The 20,234-nt window shown below is 48.3% G+C and overlaps 1 protein-coding gene across 1 annotated transcript; it reads left to right on the plus strand.

Moving 5' to 3' along the window:
• The first annotated feature begins 5,949 nt into the window (after window positions 1-5,949).
• Window positions 5,950-19,809, plus strand: LOC146764971 (TOG array regulator of axonemal microtubules protein 2-like). Its single transcript, XM_085563122.1, has 11 exons — window positions 5,950-6,104; window positions 7,759-7,864; window positions 8,425-8,660; window positions 9,920-10,072; window positions 11,230-11,347; window positions 12,291-12,394; window positions 13,798-14,002; window positions 15,192-15,408; window positions 16,463-16,549; window positions 18,772-18,999; window positions 19,658-19,809. Exons 1-11 carry the CDS (start codon window positions 5,950-5,952, stop codon window positions 19,807-19,809), a joined length of 1,761 nt encoding a protein of 586 aa, XP_085419248.1.
• The last annotated feature ends 425 nt before the right edge of the window (window positions 19,810-20,234 follow it).

Raw genomic sequence — 20,234 nt, forward strand, 5'->3', positions numbered from 1 at the left:
AAGCAAGATATATAATGAAGAAAAAGACAAAAGCCAAATTTGCACTGCCTACAATGATATCAGAAGAAAGAGCCTGGAGCTGAGCTCAGATGGAATAAGGTGTAAGGTAAGAATGCCAAGATAAGTCTTGTATGGTAGAATTTCTGTTAAAGTGCTGTAGGCAGAACTTGGAGACCTCTTCCTGTGGTGTGAGCCCAGGGAAGCTGCTGAGTCAAGGAAGATCTCAGCTGGACACTGCACTTCAGGCTGCCTTTGCAGTGGGTGTGAAGTGCAGGCTTCGTGTCCTCAGCATGTGTCAGTAACAGGAGAGGTCTTGGAATGGCTTCTGGGCTGTGTCGTGGTTCCTCCTCTGTGTTATGGTGGAGAAAACACCAACTAGCAGTCAGAGCCGCTAAAATTGTCCACTCTGGAAGATAAATCCTTCTCCATTTAGTATCCTACATGTATCTGTGAACCATCTTTATGTCTCAGAACATCTTGATGTCACACATCTGCATGCCACCTTTAAATGTAGCCACACTTGCAGAGGAAGGAGTGTGAGGAGAGAGGTGTCAAATGTGTGACGTGGTCTCTCCCTCAGCAGTTCCCTTTGCATTTCCCATCCTGGGCCAAGCTGCTCCATGAGTTTGACTGTTGTTTCCTGCCGTGTGCCAGTTGAAAACATACCTAAATGTCTTGGGCCATGAATCAGGCCAAGGCTGGATGCTTGATCTGAGCACTGTGTTCTATTATTTCCAGGCTTCCATGGTGAATTCCACTGAAGGGGATTTGAAGAAGAGGTCACTGGGACCACCTTTGATCCCCCCAATACGCAAGGCAGAAAATCTCCCTGTTGGCAGTGCTGCAGGGTCAGTGGGAAGCCCTCTCCAGCTGGTTTTCCAGGAGTCCCAGGAGATGAGGTAAGCCAAGGTGTCTGCTGCTCCAGGGTGCTGTTCACATCTCTCTTCTCATTTTATGCAGTGACTTTCCAAAGTGTCCCATGTATTTAGGCAGATCTATGTGCATTCAGTATTTTGCCCATCTATGAAGGGCCAGCACAATGTCAAACCCAACACTGACGGCCCCAGAGGAGAGGTGGAGGTGGGGAAGAGGAGTCAGGGCTTGGATATTATTTCACCCAGAGCTTAGCCAGCTCTGAGTGACAACAGCAACTGAAAGCTTAAGGACAATTAATCAGCTTTCCATCTTGCTGTGCATCTTTATGTGTTGCATTTCCTCCTTCATCAGTGACCATGCTAAGAAGGTTTGCCTCCTTTCATGATACACTCGTTCCTTCCCTTCTCTTTCTATCTCCTCATTTGTTCCTTTGTCCTCCATTTCCTCCAGGCCAAGACCCAGCAGCAGTAGCCAAGGGAAGAGCTCTGACCATGCAGGTAGGTACAGGGCATGTCTGTCCTAAAATGACTATTGGAACCTAGACTCAGAGGTGAACATTTGGAAAACTAGATTCAAACCAATTCTTTTGAACATTCCTTAAAAGTCATTTCAATTCCTTGATTGGCTCAGTGGACTCTCCCAAAGCCCAGTCACTGGGAGTGTTCTCTGGTGGTACAGTGAAAATTCCTCCAGTATGAAGTGTTGAATGGCAGGAGATGGAATGGTACTTTGGGGCCCAGGAAATGCAGTGCAGGAAAAGGAAACATTCCTCTCCATGCTTCACATGGCTTTCATCTCCCTGCAAGCTTTTGAGAGTCAAAATTAGTAGAGCAAAGGAAGGCATTTAGCATGAAATGACAAATGTTCCCCCTCCTTCCTCCTGCCTTTGAAGCAGAATACCATTCCCTGGGGCAGTTTCTGAGCTGAACTCTTTGAGGAGTGAAGGAGGTTCATGGGCATTGCCTGGTTTTGCACTGGCAGAAATAGGGAAACCTCCTAGAACAGAAAGTCCTTTGGAAATCTCTTCCCCAGCTCTCTCTGCCTGTGTCAGAGTGGCAGGCTGAGGCTGGGGGAGGAGATGCCTTCTGCCTTGTCCTCCCTCCCTGCCTTGCCTGATCCCTGACAAGTGGAATTGTGCCAGACAAAATGCCATCTCTGGTGCATCTGGGTCAGCCAATGCTTTCAAGTTGGAAGCTTCCATCACACTCTAGGCATATGTACCTTGCTGCTCTCCATCCCAATCTCTGTGTTTTATGGAAGCTCTGCAGTCTGCAACCTGACTTGCCTGTTGCCCACAATTATGTTTTTGGGGGCTTGAAGTCTGCCAGAGATTTACATGAACCTTTGCTTCCATTACCAGCCCTTCCACTGAGCCAGGCCAAGGAGATGGATCATCCCACCAGTCCTGTTTTAATGAGTGACAGTGACCTGAGGGACAGCTCTGGAAAGGTAAGGGGTAAGCACAGGGATGAGCAGACTTCATTTCCAGTGGCTGTTTAGTGCTTGGCCAAAAATGTCACTGGAAATTATCATCTTCCACCCCTTGGGAGACGGGGATGGAGATTATCTTGGGAATCTATTGGACAACTACAGAGCAATTGCTTGGCTATTTCCAGTGGTGCCAGAAAGGGTCACTGGTTTGGAGATGGTGCTAAGGTCATGCCAGAAGCATTCTTTATGTGCAAAAGCTCTTTTAGAGAAGTTCTGAATGGCAGAGAACCATCAGTGAACGTGGGCAAAGTGCATCCTCAGAAGCAGAGAAGCAAAGGTTCTAATGTTGAGTGTAAGCAAGGCTGCAAAATTAAATGGGAGAGTTTGACTTTTCCAGGATACCTTTGGCTGCATCTCACAGCCTTCTCCTTCTCAAGTTTTCTGCTCATTAACATCAGTGTTTCTGCAACTTGTTTTCATATGACTCCTCCTTTTGGTCTCGTGGTCTCAGAGCCCAAATCCTTCAGATCCCTTCAGAGCTGAATCCTTGCGAAGGCAGGAAGTGAGAAACAGCTGCAATTCCTGGCCATGAGTGTTAAGCAGCAGCTCATTACCCCTCCTTGCTGGGTATTGCACACAGTGTTTATTCTCCTGCCATGGCCTGTAGGAACTGAACTGCCTGCTCACTGGCCATGTGAGCTCTTCATCTGTCTTGGGGCACTCCTATGACTTTCATGCCTCAAGCAGGCCTTCCTGACAGAGGTTGCAGTGGCAGCAGTAGAAGGTTATGGCACTGAAGTGTTTCACCTCACTGTGTGTAATAGCCAGGGTGAGGATGGGAGACCTTGCTCTGAAACTATTGGAATATCTGTGGAGCTGCACTGAAGCCTGTAGCACTCTGTGGACTCTGTGCTCCTGATGAGATGTTGTGTTTAGTTTGTGTGTCTGTGCTTACAGTCTGTGCTGTATTTCCATTGCACCTAGATCCGTCCTGCATTGTGCAAGTTGGCTCAAAAGAACTTGGAGCGGAAGAAAATGGAGCTTCTGGAGAAAGAGTTGGAGAGAAGGAGACAAAATCAAGCATCCTTGCAGCTTCCTCTTAAGCCAGTTGAGCCTGGGGATGCAGCTGGAGCAAGTAAGTGTTGGCTACACTTGTGGTCCTTTCTGACCACTTGCTTGCCCTTTGCACAGTGTTGCAATCAGGCTGGGATGCTGTTTGGCTTGCATTGGGGCGGAAGCTTGCATAGGATTTATTTCTGTTTGCCAAAGAAAAATACAGATGCATGAAGTGTCTTGCCCATAGCCTCACTGAGTCAGTACCAGAATATCAGCTTCCCACCTTCACCTCTGCAGTCTTTCAGAGTAGAAAATTCTGTCTTGCAAAGTACACTGGGGCTTCAGACTCTCCTGGAGAGCAGCCTCCAGGGAAGGCAAGTCCAAAAGAATGCTTTTCAACCAGGCTGCAGCCTGGAAGAAACAAAGTCCAGCTCCTTCTGATGAAAACACCAGAGCTCCTCCTCCTGCCGCTCCCTGCTGAGGAGCTGGCACTGCTGAGCTGTGCTGAAGCCCCATCCATTGCTTCTGTTGTAGCCCCAGGAGCAAGCAGCGTTCCCGACTGAATCCCGGCCCAGGGGCTCTGACTGCAGGGCTGGGAGCGCTGCCCCGAGGACGGCAGCAGGGCCCTAAGGAGGCAGCACTCAGCCCGAGAGCATCATGCAAGGTTATCTGCACTTTCTTTTGGGAACTTCCCCTGACAGCCTCTGCAACAGGACAACAAAAGCAAAGCAATACTGGCTCTTCCTTGTTTCTTAGGGCAAGCATCACTGCAATTTGCTATTAAGCTAGAAGAGGGTAGATTTAGATTATATATGAGGGAGAATTTGTTTTTAAATTAAAGGGGATGAAAAGCTGGAAGGGTTTGCCCAGAGAAGCTGTTGTTGGTTCATCCTTGAAGGTGTTCAAGGCCACTTTACATGGGGCTCTGATCTAGATGAAGATGTCCCTGTACATAGGAGTTGGTCTAGATGGTGCTTAAAGGTGCCTTCCAACCCAAACTCTTCTAATATTCTGTGATTCTGTGATCACTGTCCCATGTTAGTGTGCCATTGTTATACTTGAAGTTCTTTGGGATAACAGAGATGTTACCCACCTCCAGCGAGTTTCCTTGGACTTTCGACTGTCACCCTGCCCAGCACCCTCCACTTACAAGCTCCTCTTTGGTCCCTGCAGGCTTTAGGCTACCACCTGTCGATGGCACAGCTGCTAGTGGGCAGAGAAAACAGCCTGGTAGCGACTTGAAGAAGCAGGTTGTGAAGGACAACGTGCCCTTACTGCCCAGTACGTCCACCATCCATGGGGATGGCAGCTTCCCACGCAACTCCACAGGTAAGCCTGCTCCCTGGCAGCTTTTTCCCTGCACGGGTTTTTCCTTGCACAAGGAGCACAAACTGCCTCCTGCCTCAGGCAGAACAGCTGGCACCTCGGGTCCATAGCCTGTCCTGAGATTGAACATCAAATCTACTTTGGAGTTACTCCAGCTTGGTAGTACTGTAGCAGTTGGTTCTAGAAATCCATTGGAAAGTTGAGCTGAATGAAATCGGGGTAAAGGCCTAAGCTCTGCCTTTTGCCCATCTGGATAACTGGTGCCAGGAGGCTGCTGTGACTGCAGGGATGAGCTGCAGGGCAGCCTGCCAGGGTGTGCTCACCGTGCACCTACGAGAACCACCAGGATCAGTTGTGCACTCACCATCTGGGACCTCTGCCTGTGCTGCTGTCCGGCTCTGCATGCAGCTTTTTATCAAGAGAGTGCGTCTGCCAACAATTTGCATCGGTGTTCGCATTCTTTTTTCCCCAGTTTGCATTTGGAAGGCTTTTTTATCAACCATCTAGACTGGAAATTGCAAGAGAAAGCTTAGGCAGTGCACAGTATGCAAACACATCCATTTGGTGACAAATAAATTTCACCTCAGCATCTTTGAAATACAGCAAGTGTGTACCTCTGAAAGAGTAAAGGTTCATGATGCTTGGAAAGAAGCAAATCCATAAATTACTCCCTTCCCAATAGCAGGCTAAATGTATGTACACTCAGCTGGCTGCTGTCTAGGATATTTGAGGTCAGTGGAGGCAGAGGCACTGTCAGGTGGGAAGGGTCAGGTGTGGCTGTTCCCTGGCAGCTGCTCCGTGGGGATTGAGCCGGGCCCAGCAGGGCTGGGCTGTTCAGCCTTGGCTCGGTGCTGTGGCCAGGCAGCTGCAGGTTTCTCCTCGGGGAGTTGCAGAGTGCCCCATCCCCAGGGCTGGGGGAAATCAGGGCACTGAGACAAGAGAGGCACCTGAGGGGCTCCCTCCTGGCTGGCCAGCCCTGCTGCCGGCCCTGTCTGGCAGGGAGCGGGAGCTCTGTGGCCGCAGGAACCTGCCGCTGGCTGTGGCCCCTGTGGCACTGGGGAGCTGGCGCTGAGGGGCCATGGTCAGGTTCAGCCTGGAGCTGTGCCCAGCCGGGGAGGCTGGGGGAAAGCAAGGAGCCCAAGGCGCCAGGCAGCAGGGAAGCCTCTGCCCCAGTGCCCGTGTGTGCCCAGGGAGCCCTGGCTGGGAGATGGGCTGCAGGCCGCTCCATGGCGGGGTGCCCTGCCCGGGGCTGCAGCGCCCATGGCCGACCCTGTCCTTACAGTGACCTCGCAGACGGCCGCTGGTGCCCAGCGCCGAGAGCAGCCGCGCCGTGGGACTGGGCAGAAGGACACGGCCTCTGCAGACCCACAGCAGTCCTTGCAGGAGGCACTGTCCTCACTCGGCAGCGACGACTGGTAAGAAAGGCCCCGTTCACGCTGCGTCCCTCTCAGCATTAAGGTTGGTTAGAAGTGAGTCTTGCTGCTGCCTCTGAGCCCCGAGAGCCCAGAGGGCCGAAGGGCACTGCTGAAACCACTGCAGAGCACTGAGAGGATCAAGATTTGAGAGCAGCCTTTTCTCAGCCTTGCTCTGCAGCAGTGCTCCAGCTGCAGCAGGTCCGTGCTGCTTCCTCGCTTTGCCTGCTGCTCCACGGGGCTGCAAAGGAAATCTTGAGGGGAGAGAGAAGGCCCTGGAACGACATGATTTGCTGGCTGAAGGGAGAAGCAGGATGGCAGCAGTTTGGAGTGCAGGTTTGGGTGCCTTGGGCCACTAGGCCAGTGGGACTGAGTAAGATTCCTCTCTGCTCCCACTGCTGCCAGCAATGGCAGGTGACAGGGTCTCCCTGTGACCTCCTGCATGGCAGTCCCAGAAGCAGCTTCAGGGAGTTCCTCTTTCTGAGAAACCGACTGAGTTGTGCTTTCAAGTCCCTCAGTCTGTCATTATTTCTGAAGAGCTCATGGCAGAAGAGAAGGAAAAAGAAAGAAAATCCTCTAGGAGCCTTGCATTTTTGGAATTCAACTTTTCCTTCTCACTGCTTCATATGGGCCTGAGATGTTTTGTCAATACTCACAATGTGTCCCAACATTTTACACAGACAGAAGGAGGCCCAGAGGTGATAACTCTACAAATGCCAGGTGATACTGGTTCTCTTTGTGATGTCTGGGTTAGCATCCACTCTCTGCTGGATGCTTCATTCACACAGGGGGATAAGGCCTCCATTCCCACTGGGATAAGCATGAAAAATCTGCCTCCTTGTGCAGTCGCCTTTGCTTTGCCTTTTCTCTTCTGCTTTCTCTTCCCCTTTCTCTTTGGTGCCCTGTGAGGTGCAGAGAGCTCCTGCAGGTGTGGGGGTCTGGAGGACACCCAGGGGTGCCCGTGGGATCAGTCACCAGCCCTGTGCTGCAGCCCTCAGACCTTCCTGTACCTGAGAGCCTGCGCAAAGCAAGTGCTGAGAGATAGAGTTGTTTGCACCTCTTAAATAACATGTTGCTGTTGTGGGGGTTGTTTTAGGTAGGAGTGTTTTGGGAAAAGCCAGGGTTTCAACAGTTCTTGCCCAGGGGTGGAACCGTTCTGGGACACTCTGATGCTTTTTGGGGGAAAGTGTGCAGTGCAGTGGAGTAGGTGACACACAGGCCGAGACTATAGAGTGGAAACTTGGCTCCAGAGTGGCAGCGCAGACTCTCCCTGCTGAACTGCCTGCTGGGGCTGACAAAGAAGGAAAATGTCCCAGGAACAGCCCCATGGGACTGTGTCTCAGGGACAGGTACAGGGACGTGACAAGAAACAGCAGCATGGCCTGGCCTCACAACTTCTAGGAAGTAGTGACAGAGAGACTTGGTGTGCCAGAGGTTTTCAGAAAGGCCACAAATGAAGACTCTGACACCCCCCTGTTTGCCTCTTGGAGTTTTGTATGCTTTTGACAGCCACAGCATCCTGAGTCTATGATTTCATTAACTACGCTATGAAAAGCACCTCCCATGGTTTGACTGAGCTGCCAGCCTGGTCATTTCAGAGGGTGCTGCCTAGCTCTTGGGTAGAGAAAAATCCATCTTTTTGGTACTTGCCTTTCAGGGAGATGAAGGAGAAGGGACTCTGCATCATCAAACAGCTGGCTGAGTCCCATTCAGAAGTCCTGCTTTGTCGACTTCGTGAGATTTGCTTGGCAGTTACCAGCGAGGTGAGAACATTGTTCTGAATTGTCCCCCACACTTCATACACAGTGTGTAGAGTAGCTGTGTGCTCGCTCATCTCCATGTGTGCTCAGGGTGTGCCTTCTCTGCCCAAGCTGTAATTCAACACTGCAAATTAGTCTGTAGACCTGAGCCTGTGTTTTGTGTTTCCTGTCTGAGTGCTTCAACTACAGCTGTTGCTTTTTTGAACAGGAGCACCTGAGTCTTTTATCTTTATGACTTGTGCCTTTATGGTTTGAAAGCAGCCCTTGCGTTAATTGCTTCTTTTTCAAACAAAAGGCCCTAAAATCAAAGCAGTTGCTATTACAGAAGGGTCAAGTAGCACACTTTAGTGAAATATATTTTTTAGGCCTGTAGTAAGCAGGTCTGAGGGCAGAAATTGGTGCCAGAGGAGGTACCTTTCTGTGCTTGGGCTCTTCTGCTCTTACTGTGCTTTTTTGCTCCTCTGGACACAGTGGGAGGTGTTGTGATTTCCCGGGAGTTTTGTCTAAGGCAACTGGTTTTCTTTTCAAGGTGATTCTTATGTTTCCCCTCATGACTTCCCCAGGTGACCAGCCTGCGGTCAAAGCTGTCTTGCTCTGCAATCGTCACTCTGGGAGAGCTGTTTGCACTCTTGAGGAAGGACATGGATTCTGAGGTGGATGAGGTTGCTCCGGTCCTTCTCCACATGGTGTGGAACTCCCCAGAGTTTGTTCAGAAGGCAGCCTGTCAGGCCCTGGCCATCATGGTAGAGAAGGTGACTCCTGCACGAGCAATGACTGTTCTCATGGACAAGGGAGCCAAGTAGGTTCTTCTTCTTTGAGTGATATTCTTCACCTTCTCCTGTGTGGGTGGGGGAAGGGGTGAGAGAGAGAGAATGGGAATGGTCGCAGGGAAGGGTCCTGTATCCTGGGTCTTCTGTGAACTCAGGGACTTGATTCTCTTTCAACCTCATTTCTTTCCTCTTGTCACCTATTTCTGCCCTCCTGCAGCCTCTTAGTTCTCAGAATCACAGATCTGTAGAATAGGGGCAGTTGGAAGGGGCCCATCAGGACCATTGAGTCCAGCTCCTGGCCTTGCACAGAAGGGCCCAAGGCTCACACCAAGTGCCTGAGATTGTTGTCCAAATGCTTCTTGGACTCTGTCAGGCTTGATGCTGTGACCACTGCCCTGGGGAGCCTGTTCCAGTGCCCAACCACCCTCTGGGTGAAAAACCTTTTCCTAATATCCAGTCTAAAGTTCCTCTGACTCAGCTTCCTGCTGCTTCCTGGAGTTCTCCCAGTCTGTCAGCTTTTCCTAGACCTGGTGACCACTGGGGAAATGAAAGTGCCTGCAAAGGCCAAGGAGAAAGCCTTGTGCTTTTTTGGGAAGAGGGAAAACATTTGCAATTACCGCTGTGAGCGCTGTTGGGTATTTTGCAGTGCTGGGAAAAACCACGTATCCTCATGATTCAATTAACGTGAGAAATACGGAGGGTACTTGCTGGGGCGTGCAGCACATGGGGCAGAATGTGCTGGGTGTGGCACTGCCTGCACAGCAGGTGCAGCTCCTGCCGAAAGGAGGCTTGTATGACTGTCCTGGCCTGAGAGCTCTACTTTCCATTCAAACTGATATTTCAGCTTAGCCTTGAGATGATGAATCACTTGACAGGCACCTTCACAGGCTGAGTGCAACGGGACAGCTGAAGAAAATGCTGCCTTAAGTGTTGGTGCTGGGCCTGACAGTTCCCAAGAGACAGTCTCTAGATCAGGACAACCTGGCCAAAATGCCTGCCACCCTTTCCTCAGCTTTGGAATAGGGTCAAAACACTCAGATGTATCCCTTGCCAATCTTTACAAAAGACAGAGGCTGCATTGCTGGATATCGGCAACTTCCCGCCCCACAGCGTGTTTTCCCTGCTAACGTTGTGTTTATCTGAGGACAGAACCTTCTACAGGTGTCTGAAGTTGCAGGGAGAGCCCAGGCCTCCTTCCCCCAGCAAGGACAGGGAGCAGGCTCTGGACAAGGCCTGTGCTGCTCTTGTTCCTTCTCCCTGTGCCCAGGGTTTGCTCTCTTCTTCCCAGGAGCCGCTACGTCCAGGTGCGGAAGTGCGCGGCCGAGCTCCTCCTGTCCTTGGTGCAGAGAATTGGAGTCACGAAGCTGGCAGGCACACCCAGGGCTGAGACACTGGCACACGTGGCAGGGACACTTGCTCAGGACTGTCACCAGGACACAAGGTAATGATCTTCATTTCACCTCCCAAAACGGGAACATGGTTTTGTGTCTGGCTATAAAGGGTAAAACTACAAAGGAGTGGAAACTAAAGGTTACATTAAGTTACCTCACAGTGTGGATAAGGGTCACAGAATCATGGAATATGCTGAGTTTGAAAGGACCCATCGGGGTCATCAAGTCCAGCTCCTGGTTGTGTGCAGGACACCCCAAGAGTTACTCCATGTGCCTGAGAGTATTGTCCAAACACTTCTTGATCTCTGTCAGCCTTGGTGCTGTGACCACTGCTCTGGATGGCCTGGGGAAATGACTGTAGTGGGTAACCTGAGCTTGGCCACCAAGAAAGAGCATTGCCAACTTCCTGTGACTTGAAGGATTCTTTACTGAGATCAAAAGAGCTCTGATTAGCCAGTCAAAAAGTTTTGACTGGCCTTAGGTGCACACGATAAAGGCAAAGTGTTGGCTTCATCACTGAAGGATCCCAAACATCTATTTCACATTAACCTAAGACTTCCCTAGAAATATTTCAGAGGTCTTTAGCCTATGTATTCAGTCTTTCTAAACTACTTCTGCAGGTTTGTAGAATGCTGTTATCTGTGGCTCAGTGACCTCCAAATTTCTTCTTGAAGAAATCTGTGGTTTCCTAGTGGCAAAACCAACCCAAACCACCAAAATCCCCTTACTTTGATGATGAAATTCCCATTAATAGCTGCCAGGGACACCAGAGCAACTATCTGCCCATGCCCCTGATTATTCTATATAGTATAGAATAATCCAAAGCAAGCATGAGGTGTTTTGTTCCGGCTTCCCTGCCAGTGAAAGAAAGGCAAATTATTGTGCAATGGCAGCAGGACATTGCTAATAGGCTCTGACAACAAAGCAGATGTGTTTTGCCTGTTCCCTGGGATCCTTTGATCCCACAGAAGCACACCCACAGTTTCAGAGTGAAATGGTATTTTTTTGTGGCCCTACATTCTCCTCTTGTCCCTTGTGTTCAGCTGACAACACTGTGCAGTGTCCAGTGAAGCAAATGTCCCTCTTTGCTGAGTAGGTAATGCCTTCTCTTGCAAGGATTGCACCTGATCAGTTTAAGGTATCAGCTGCTTCTGTTAACACTCTTCCTTTGTTCACTTTTCATTTCCTGCCTTCCTTCCTTCCTTAGGCATTATGGACAGGAGATGGTGAAGATGCTGCTGAATAATCCAAAATTTAAGAAGTTTTTGGAACAATCTCTTTCCACCCATGACCTGGAAGATATCCTGGCAAGAATTAAGAAGAAAGTAAGTGCTTGGCAGAAGCAGTGTCTCCTTTGTGCAAGTATTGCCACTGCTAATATGAGATCAAACATACTCGATGTGTCTTTACCTCATTCCTCTTCTGCTGCATCATTTTGCTCCTGGAATGAGCTGTTAATCCCCAGCCTGTTCATCTGCAGACCACAGAGGAACTGATATTATTTGGGAAAAAGTGGGGCTTTGAATTCTTTGAATATCACAAAGTGGAAAGGGAAAGAGGAGAAAATGGGTTTACATCCAAGGGCAAGGCCCCACGGGCTCTCCCTACTCTGCCCCCAGTCAAGCAGTTAAGTGAGAATAGTGCTTCTGAGGATAACAGTGTCTTTGCAAAAGACACCAGAAGTAGTGGTGCCAAGGACATTTCCAAATATACAAAAGATGTCCAAGTCAAACCTAATTGCTATAATTACTGTTGGTCTTTTGGGAATATCTTCCCTGCTGTCAAGCCTTGTGGAGCTGGAAGAGGCTTGGTGAATCCATCAGCATCCAGTGGAAAATAGTTTGTTTGTTTGGGGGGGATTTTCTTCTTTTTATCTACATTATAGAAGGGAGTGTGACTTTGTGCAGGAGCAGGGAGAGTAAGTGTTGAACCAAATAGTGGGCCAACCCCCAAGGAGTCCAAATCTGCTGCTTCCATTGAGAACACTCATTGCCTACCAGTTTGCATTATTCCCATTTATGCTCAAGAATAATGAATTTAGGATTTTAGACTGCTGCTCACTGCCGTATGATAGCACCCATAACCTGCCTTGGGCTATTGTAAACAAAGAGTTGGCATCACTGAATCTCTGCTCCATTTATTTCTGTAAGTTAGGAAATGTTTCCTTAAGCCTTGGTAGCAGTGGTCCTGGTTCTAACTTGTGTTTTAATCCAGGAATTCCCTATTTTGAATTCTAAAGATTCATGGAGTTTCTTGATGTCTTTGTAGGGGATGGAAAACCAGAAGGCTGAACGCCCATCTGTGAAGAACCTGGTGAAGAAGAGGAGCGACGGCTCAAAGAAGCCCCAGGCCACATCGCCTTCTAGCAATCGGTACTTTTGTCAGATGGGAGCACTTTTGTTAGATGTGACAAAGTACATGACATGTGCTTTACATGCCTCTTCCTCAGGAAAATCTTTCTGCTGGAGATGACCAGTGCCAGAGATTCTTTCCTTTCCCTACAAATGCTCTAGGATAAAAATTGTCCACTTCTGCATTATGCTGAACACAACTTCTCTGGAAGGCTTCCACAAAAACTGGGCAACAAAAGACACCCATTGGTAACAGCTCAGACCATCCAGTGCAGTGGCAAGGGCAGTGTTGTGGAGGCTCGAAGAGGGCCAGGTTTCTGCTGCCTGACTTGGGACAAGGAAATGCAACCAGGGTGTTCTTTTTAAATCCCAGTGTAGTCTTTTGTCTTTTTGTAGATGGGTGTTTTAATGAGAAGTCCCAGTCTTGAAACAAGATGCCATTCCCCAAAGATACAGTTCTCATCCATGTGGTTTGGCCTGGCTGATTCATGGCTTTTTTACCCTCAAACAGTATGACGTTTGAGTAGTAGTAGCAGTAGTAGTAGTAAGGGAATTCCTGAGCAACTTTGGCCAACAGGTGCCTCAATGTGGACTTTTTGTCTTGATATTCCTGTCCTTCATATAGTTTACTTGATGGACAGCATGTTTGGTTTATTTCCCCCTGTGCTGCAATCAGCGTTTAAGACAGGAATTTGGTTCTTGCTGTCTCTTCATGCTAGTGGCAGAGCTGCTTGTGCCTGTTCTCCTCTGATAACAGAGGGGATTTATTTAGAGCTGTCCCGCTCAGCGGTGGCAGGAAAGTGACCACATGTCTCAGTAGCATGGCTTGCATCTGCCCATGCTCATGGAAGAGACAGGTTGATCCAGGAGAATTGTTCCCAGTGGGTTTGTTAAGCTGTGGATCTGGTCTCTAGGGAAGCAAACAAAATGTGAGCGTAGTTCTGGCATGTCTGGCTTCTGTTTTTATCTCTGTTACTGATTTTCTGGACCCTTCAGATACGCCCCTCTTCATCTGTTCAAATGCATCTGAGCTACTTTTCCAGATTGTCATGCCTGGTGTAGAGACACTTCTCCAGAATGATGTGTTTCCTTATTATAAGACACACACCTCCCATATGAGGAGGCGTTTAAACTTGGAAGTAGCGTCTATCTTTCCCCACAAAGCAATGTGAGCAGTTCGCCTTGGAAGTCATCTGAAGATAGATCAGATGCATCTCATCCTTGGTGTTTCTGAGTGAGCAGTGTGAGAATGTTACTTGCAGATTGTCTCCTGTAATGACTGGCGTGAGGCTCACGTTGTTCTTCAGAGCCTCATGATATTCTAGCTTGAAATGACATCACTAGGAAAGCTCCTCAAGATGTTTTGGTCACAATTAACTGAAGCTATTATTACCAACAGGTCCTAATTTGGTTTTATTTTCCAGGGTGGAGTCTACCTCTGATGGACGCCTCCTACACCGTGCAAAAGCCCAGGTCACGTTACCTCCAGCTGTGGAAGAGATGAAGCCGCTCCAGAAGCTTTACCTTCTCCTGGAAGCCAAGGAGTTTCAGACACGGATGGAAGGAGTGGCACTCCTCCTAGACCTGTCCAAAACCAAACCCCAGCTCATCTCCACTAACATTGTCCAAGTATGTAGGGTATCTTCATTGTTCCATTCCATCAGCTCCTTTCCCAGGCCTGGGGAAGTAAAGTTAATTCAGTGTGTCTTGGCAGGACATCCTGGCTCTTCGGGACAGGCTGGTCCCTCTTACCCAGAGAAATTGAATTCAGGTCCAGGCTTCAGGACAAGTTTTTTCAGTCCAGCTGTATTTGTCTGGCAGCTTTCTATATTGATGCTGTTGATCAGATGATGACAGAATTTCCTGCTGGTTTAACTGCTGCTGTCTCCTACTGCCAGTTGGGTTATGTGAAGGGAATCCAGCCATTGAAAGCAATAATGGCACTTATTCTCTGGACAAAAAATGGGTTTGAGTGGGGAAGAGATGTTTCAGGCTGGGTTGGTTTCAACTAAATGTTTTTAAAGGATACTTCTGGAAACTCCATCTTGTCTGGCACAGGCACAGCTCTGGCTACTCATTTCCATCCTTGTCCCTATTCCTCTAGGTAAAGATGGTGCTCACCCTTCTTGGGGGGCTTTTTTTTTTCTCTTTGGAAAAGGAGGAAAACAGTTAAGGACAGAGCTATCCTTTCTCCTCCCAGTAGATGCTTTTTCCCCTTCTTCCAGAAACTGGTGCCTGATAATGGGCTTTCAAGGGACTGAGCCTGCTCTAATGAGAGCTGTACAGCACATTGCATTTTAGAAGTCTACCTGTTAGTTAGAGAAATGGTCTGAGTCCTGGAAGAGTTGATCAGAGCCCTGCCCATCTCCAGACACAGGTTCTGAGACAAACAAAATAAAACCTAGATCTCCTCCAGCCATAGTTTTGGCAGAATCATAATTGCCCTCAGTACTTGAGGCAACTGTATAGAAACCCGGGCATTGTAAATATCAGCTTCCACTCTTGTAAAGCAAAGGTAGTCTTATCAGTTAATAAAGGGAATTGATTGAATGATTTATAGCTGGGGAGAAACATCATAGGAACTCTCCTGTCCCCAACTAAACCTCTTTAAAACAGATGAAAATCTTTCAACCAGCATGAGGTTGCAGAACCATTCCAGCGAGAGGCCCACAGGAAAACATTGCAATTGTGCATGCAAGGGCTGACCTGACAGAAAGGATCACTTTCACCTTTGACATTGCTGAGTGCTCATTTCCACACCCCCTCTTCAAACAAGGTCATTTTAATCAAGTTCTCATGTTATTTGTTCTCTTCACAGATTTTTGATTATTTTGACCTGAGACTATGTGACACGCATAAGAGAGTGAGGCAGAAGGCGCTGGACGTGCTGGCAGAAATCATAGGCCTCCTGGAAGATGCCCTGAGCCCCGTGATCATCCGTTTGGTGGAAGGAATAACAAAGAATCTAAACTCAAAGGATCCCGGGATTCATGCCGCAGCTGTGAGAGCGCTGGAAGGATCCATTGCTCATTTAGGTGAGGCTGAGCCCCAGCATGGACTCTCCTCAACTGCGTCTCTGTCTCTGCGACACAAGAGAACGCTGAGTGCCTTGACAGCTGCTGTTGTCTGTGGAAGGCTCTCGCAGACACCCACAGAAGCTTTGGAGGTGCAGTCCTTAGGAACCAGTCCTCCAACAGGCTTGAATGTGATCAGCAATTCCCAAAAGTCCCAGGAGCCCTTGGCTCTGTGCTGCTGATCTGAAGACAAAGTCCTGGACTACAGCTTTGCTACAATTCAGAGGCAAAGTTTGCTTGGGCCCCATCTGACTTCCCAAATGAACAGCTTTGCTGTTGGCATGAAGGGACACCAGCCCATCAGAGCTTCTGCAGAGCAGCCACCTGGAAGGCTCTACATGATAGGCATTAGCTGCCTATTTTCCACCTTTCTTCTTTGTCTTCTTTTTTCAAAGGGGAACTTAGGATTCACCAAGTTCATTTCCTTCGAACAAACTGGTCTAAATCCAGCTGTCAATCATGCCTTGTTCCACATGTTGTTTTGCATGGGGCAAGGTGGCTCTAGCAAACACCTACATAGACAAGGGCTGCTCTAAATTCCTTTGCCACACAGATTGTTGTCAGCTCTGAAAATGCCTGAAAAATTGAGTGGTGAGGAGGCAGGTCTTCAAGGGGTGTTTCCACCTTCTCCACCTCAGCTGCTCTGTGAATTCATGAACTGCCTGACTCAGTGCCTTTCTGTGTCCCAAGGATGGAGTTCTTCCTTTTTACTGTGGGATGCAAAACCTTTTCAGTGCTTACATGAAACTGAACTCTTGAGGTGCCTGATGTGAAATGTGTTAACTTAGCTCCTGGTACAGAAGACAACTTTGGATTTTCAAATGTGAAAGGAGAGCTTTTCTTTTGGAACTTTTAACCCTGCCAAGTAGGCTGGCAGGAAAGAAGAAAAGGATTCAAAAATCAGCAGAATATGACTTTCTTTTATAAAATGGGATTGCCCCTGCCCTTTCCCTCCCCACTGTCCTTTCTGCTATGACCTCAGAAGAGTAAGCAGAAACGTGTGTTTCACTTGTAGATAAAGTATCACTGATGAAAGAGCTCAGCAACCAATGGAGCCAACTGAATGGCGAAGCTCTGCTGGCTGTCACGGAGTGTATCACAGGTATGGCCTCCCCTTCTAAGCCACGAGGTCCTCTAGGGGATTATTTACAGGGAATGCCTGGGAATGGACAGTAGAGTAGCTCCGCCACAGCAGGAGGTGCTGAGCTTGTCCCTCCTGCCCAATACCCAGGGCAGGTGTCTCTGGCAGGTTTCCCTGGCTGCTGCAGAGCTGTGCAGCATCTGAGATGGGGGCGGCGCTGGGCCTGGGGGCTGAGCTCTCACGGGGACATCTCAGAACCCACCTCCAGGATAGGAAGGGGCTAAAAATAGCCCAGCTGGCTCCTCTCTTGGAGCCTCAGGGACATCTGTGAGCCTTTAGGAAAAATGGTGGCAAATGCTGTTTCAGGGGATCAGTTTGTTTTGTTCTCACAGAATTCTTGTTTTGCTCTTGGAAAGTTTTGAGGCTGAAGCATGCGGAGCCTTGGGGTCACAGCTTAGGTCAAAACTCACCACACAGAGTGTATCTCACTCTATCAGATACTCTGTTAGAGTCTATCACACTTATCCTTGCATGGATTTAGTGCAAGGCAGCCTTTGGGGGCAGAGGGGCAGAAGCAGAGTGCTGAGGCTGCCTGCCTGTGCTGTGAAAATGGCACTGCACTGAGCATTTCAGGCTGTGCAAACAGCCTCTTCCTGTGTCAGCACTGTCCACAATGCTACAAATGCAGCTGAGAATTGATTCCTCAGAGGAGCTTGCTGTGTCAGCAGTAGCCAAGGATTGGAAAAATGACAATCTCAACATACAGTAGAGAAGACGACTGATAGCCTTGCTTTAACTGGGGCTAATGGCACTGCTAATTATGCCAGCATCTTTAAATAGAAGGTTTCATAGTCTTTGTGTCTTCCTTATGAATCTGAACAGGGCATGTTCAGCGATTGGGAATGTCAAAGGCTCTTTCAAACCACCATCAAAGAGCATTTGAATCAAGTAGATCCCCAGGAACAGGGAATATAGTTTTGCAGTTATTTTGATCTCTTTTTCAAATAAAGGAATGAACAAAAATGAGGACTACTTTAGAAAGTGCAAATGTCCTCACTCAGGTTTAGTGGGAACAGATAGCTCTTTCTGAAGTTCTGTCGTGACCAATGACTTTATTTGCATTTCAACTCAAATGAAGTCTCATTTTGAAATGTGGACCATTACCCGTTTCCTGCTTAGCAGGATTGGTTTTGGGTACTTTCAGGAGCTGTTTCAGTGTTGATGACTGCTGGTGGATTAACAGCATAGAGAAAATGAAGTCTCTTCCACCACAGAATAATAAGTAGCTACTAGATAACTTTTTGTCTGATCAGAAAATAAGACTGGTCTCCCTAGCATTTCAGGTTTTAACCCCTCAGTCAAATCTGCCATGCAAGGAGCCTGTTGTTAGCAAATTTTTGTCTGTTTTTGATATAGTTCAGTCCAGAAAATGAGCAGAGAGCAGATTTCAGAGACAATGTGAGAAAACACTTGCCTTCTGATTACATTTCAGTCCCCTGTGTAGCATTTTTCTTTCTCTATGCCCCTATTTCAGTGCACATTGTAAGAAAAAATGCCACTAACATTTGGAGGGGAACTGCCATTAAAACATGAAGATGCTCAAATTCCATGGCAGTGGGGTCTGGGTAATTCCCTAAGACATGCTAAGGTTTGAAACAGCTCCGTGTTGAAAGGCACAAAAGCATTCTGCCAAAGACACTGGCTAGTCACCGATGTTTCTAAGGCAGCTGTCAAGCAGCTGCCATCTCTGGTGGGCTGGGGCTTTGAAGTGTGTTCTAATACTGCCCTTTGCTGTGTGCCACTGAGCAAAGGGGAGTCAGATAAGACTTCTGGCACTTTACATGGAAGTTACAAAATGGAATCACCCCCTTTATTAGAAATCACTCAACTGCCTCCTTACAGTGCATTTCCAAATCTTCACTGTGGGTTTAGACAACTTCTAAATGGAAATAAAAGGCAATTTGATATTTCATTCATTGTTCATGCAGAAACAAATTGTGAAATAATTTAGTAAAAGTACAAAGTCTGCCACAGGGACAAGGCTCTGTTTGGAGAAATTAGTCCTGAGGTATTGGTGGTTCAGTTTCAAGGATGATCAGCGGCTTTGCCCGTTTCTGGATCATGGGGCTCTGTGTGCTATTTTGCTGATGTTAGCCAGAAAGGCTTCCAAGAAGCAAAGGCAGAGGTAGACCCTTGTTTGCATGGAGGCTGGTGGGTAAGAAGCTGTGCCTCTCTCCCGGCAGTGCTTGTGGAGTGGGTTTATGCCAGGAGCCCTGAAGTCGTCGAGCGCTATGCCCTGCCCGTGCTCTGGTCCTTCCTGGAGAACAAGGCGCTGCCTGTCCGAAGCGCCAGCATCCGCACGGTGGCCACCAGGCTTGCCTTGGCCCTCTACGAGGTGATGGGCACCAAGCTGAAGAAGTGTGCAGCCAGCAAGCCTCCACGCGTGCAGGAAAACCTCTCTGACATTTTGGGCTGGTGAAGGTCTCATGTTCTCCGGAAAGATGACAAAGTTCTGACTTGGACACCTCCGGATGTGACTTTATTTACGTCTGCCAAAAATGACAAAACACTAAGGAAGGGTGTGCATCTACCCCCGCTCTCTCCATCGCCCTTCATCGTCATGAAATGGGAGCCCTGAAGCAACTCCAAACAATGAGGACAATGTGAAGACTGAGCATGGCTCAGCCTCACAAAAAGGTGAGGGGGGAGCTGGGCCGCTCTCTGGTGGGAGGAAGGCTCTTGTGGCAGCCCAGAGAGCCTGTGCACATTGCCAGGGAACAGCTGTGCCCTGCATGTGCCCCTGCAATCAGCTGTGCTCTGCAAGTGCTCAGCTGTGGGGCAGGGAGAGGAGCAGGAGGCTGCATGTGCAGCTGAGCCATTCCTGGAAAGCACAGGGCTCTGGGCTCCCTGCTGTCCCAGGGCGGCCCAGAGGCCAGGCTGTTCCTGTGGCAGCCCTGTGGAAGCGGGTCAGGGTTTTCCCCGGGCCTGCTTCAAGGGGCTGCCAGCAGCAGCATGCTTCCCTGCAGCTCCTTAGAAGATTCCAAGGAGTCTGTCCCATGAAATCTGGAGCTTTATATGCTTTAGGTTTGCACTGTGGCCTCTGTTACCCTTGGTCTCTCCACTTTGCAGATCTGACTGGTCGTAGGGATACCAAGAAGTTTTCTCTGGACACCTTCTATGTCCCCTTTACCACCAAGTCCTTGCCTGCAGTCCAGAAGAGCTCTCTTTCCTCCAAGCTCAGGAAGAAGCTACCCACCATCCAACAAATGTCTCAAGACTAGGCTTTATAGCATTTTTAGAACTATATAGAATTTTATAGAATTCTTCTGGTATAGTTAGAGATGTACTTATGTTCTTCCATAAAGTCCTTGCCTGCAGTCCGGAAGAGATTTGTTTCCTCCAGGCTCAGGAAGAAGCTTCCCAACGTCCGCAGAATGTTTCAAGAATAGGATTTATAGCATTTTTAGAACTATATAGAATTTTATTGAAATTTATAGAATTGAACAGAATTTTATAGATTTTTATAGACTTTTATAGATTTCTTTTAGTATAGTTAGAGATGTACATATGTTCTCATAGTTTTGAATAATGTGTTTTGACTTTATCTTTGAATTTTGATGACATCTTTTTAACTGGATGTGGAAAACCACAGACTGAGGTATTGTTTATTAAGATATATATATAAAGGTTAGGAAACGGACTCGTG

Source organism: Lonchura striata, chromosome 30, assembly GCF_050655825.1.
Source record: "Lonchura striata isolate lonStrDom1 chromosome 30, ASM5065582v1, whole genome shotgun sequence".
Classification (NCBI taxonomy): domain Eukaryota; kingdom Metazoa; phylum Chordata; class Aves; order Passeriformes; family Estrildidae; genus Lonchura; species Lonchura striata.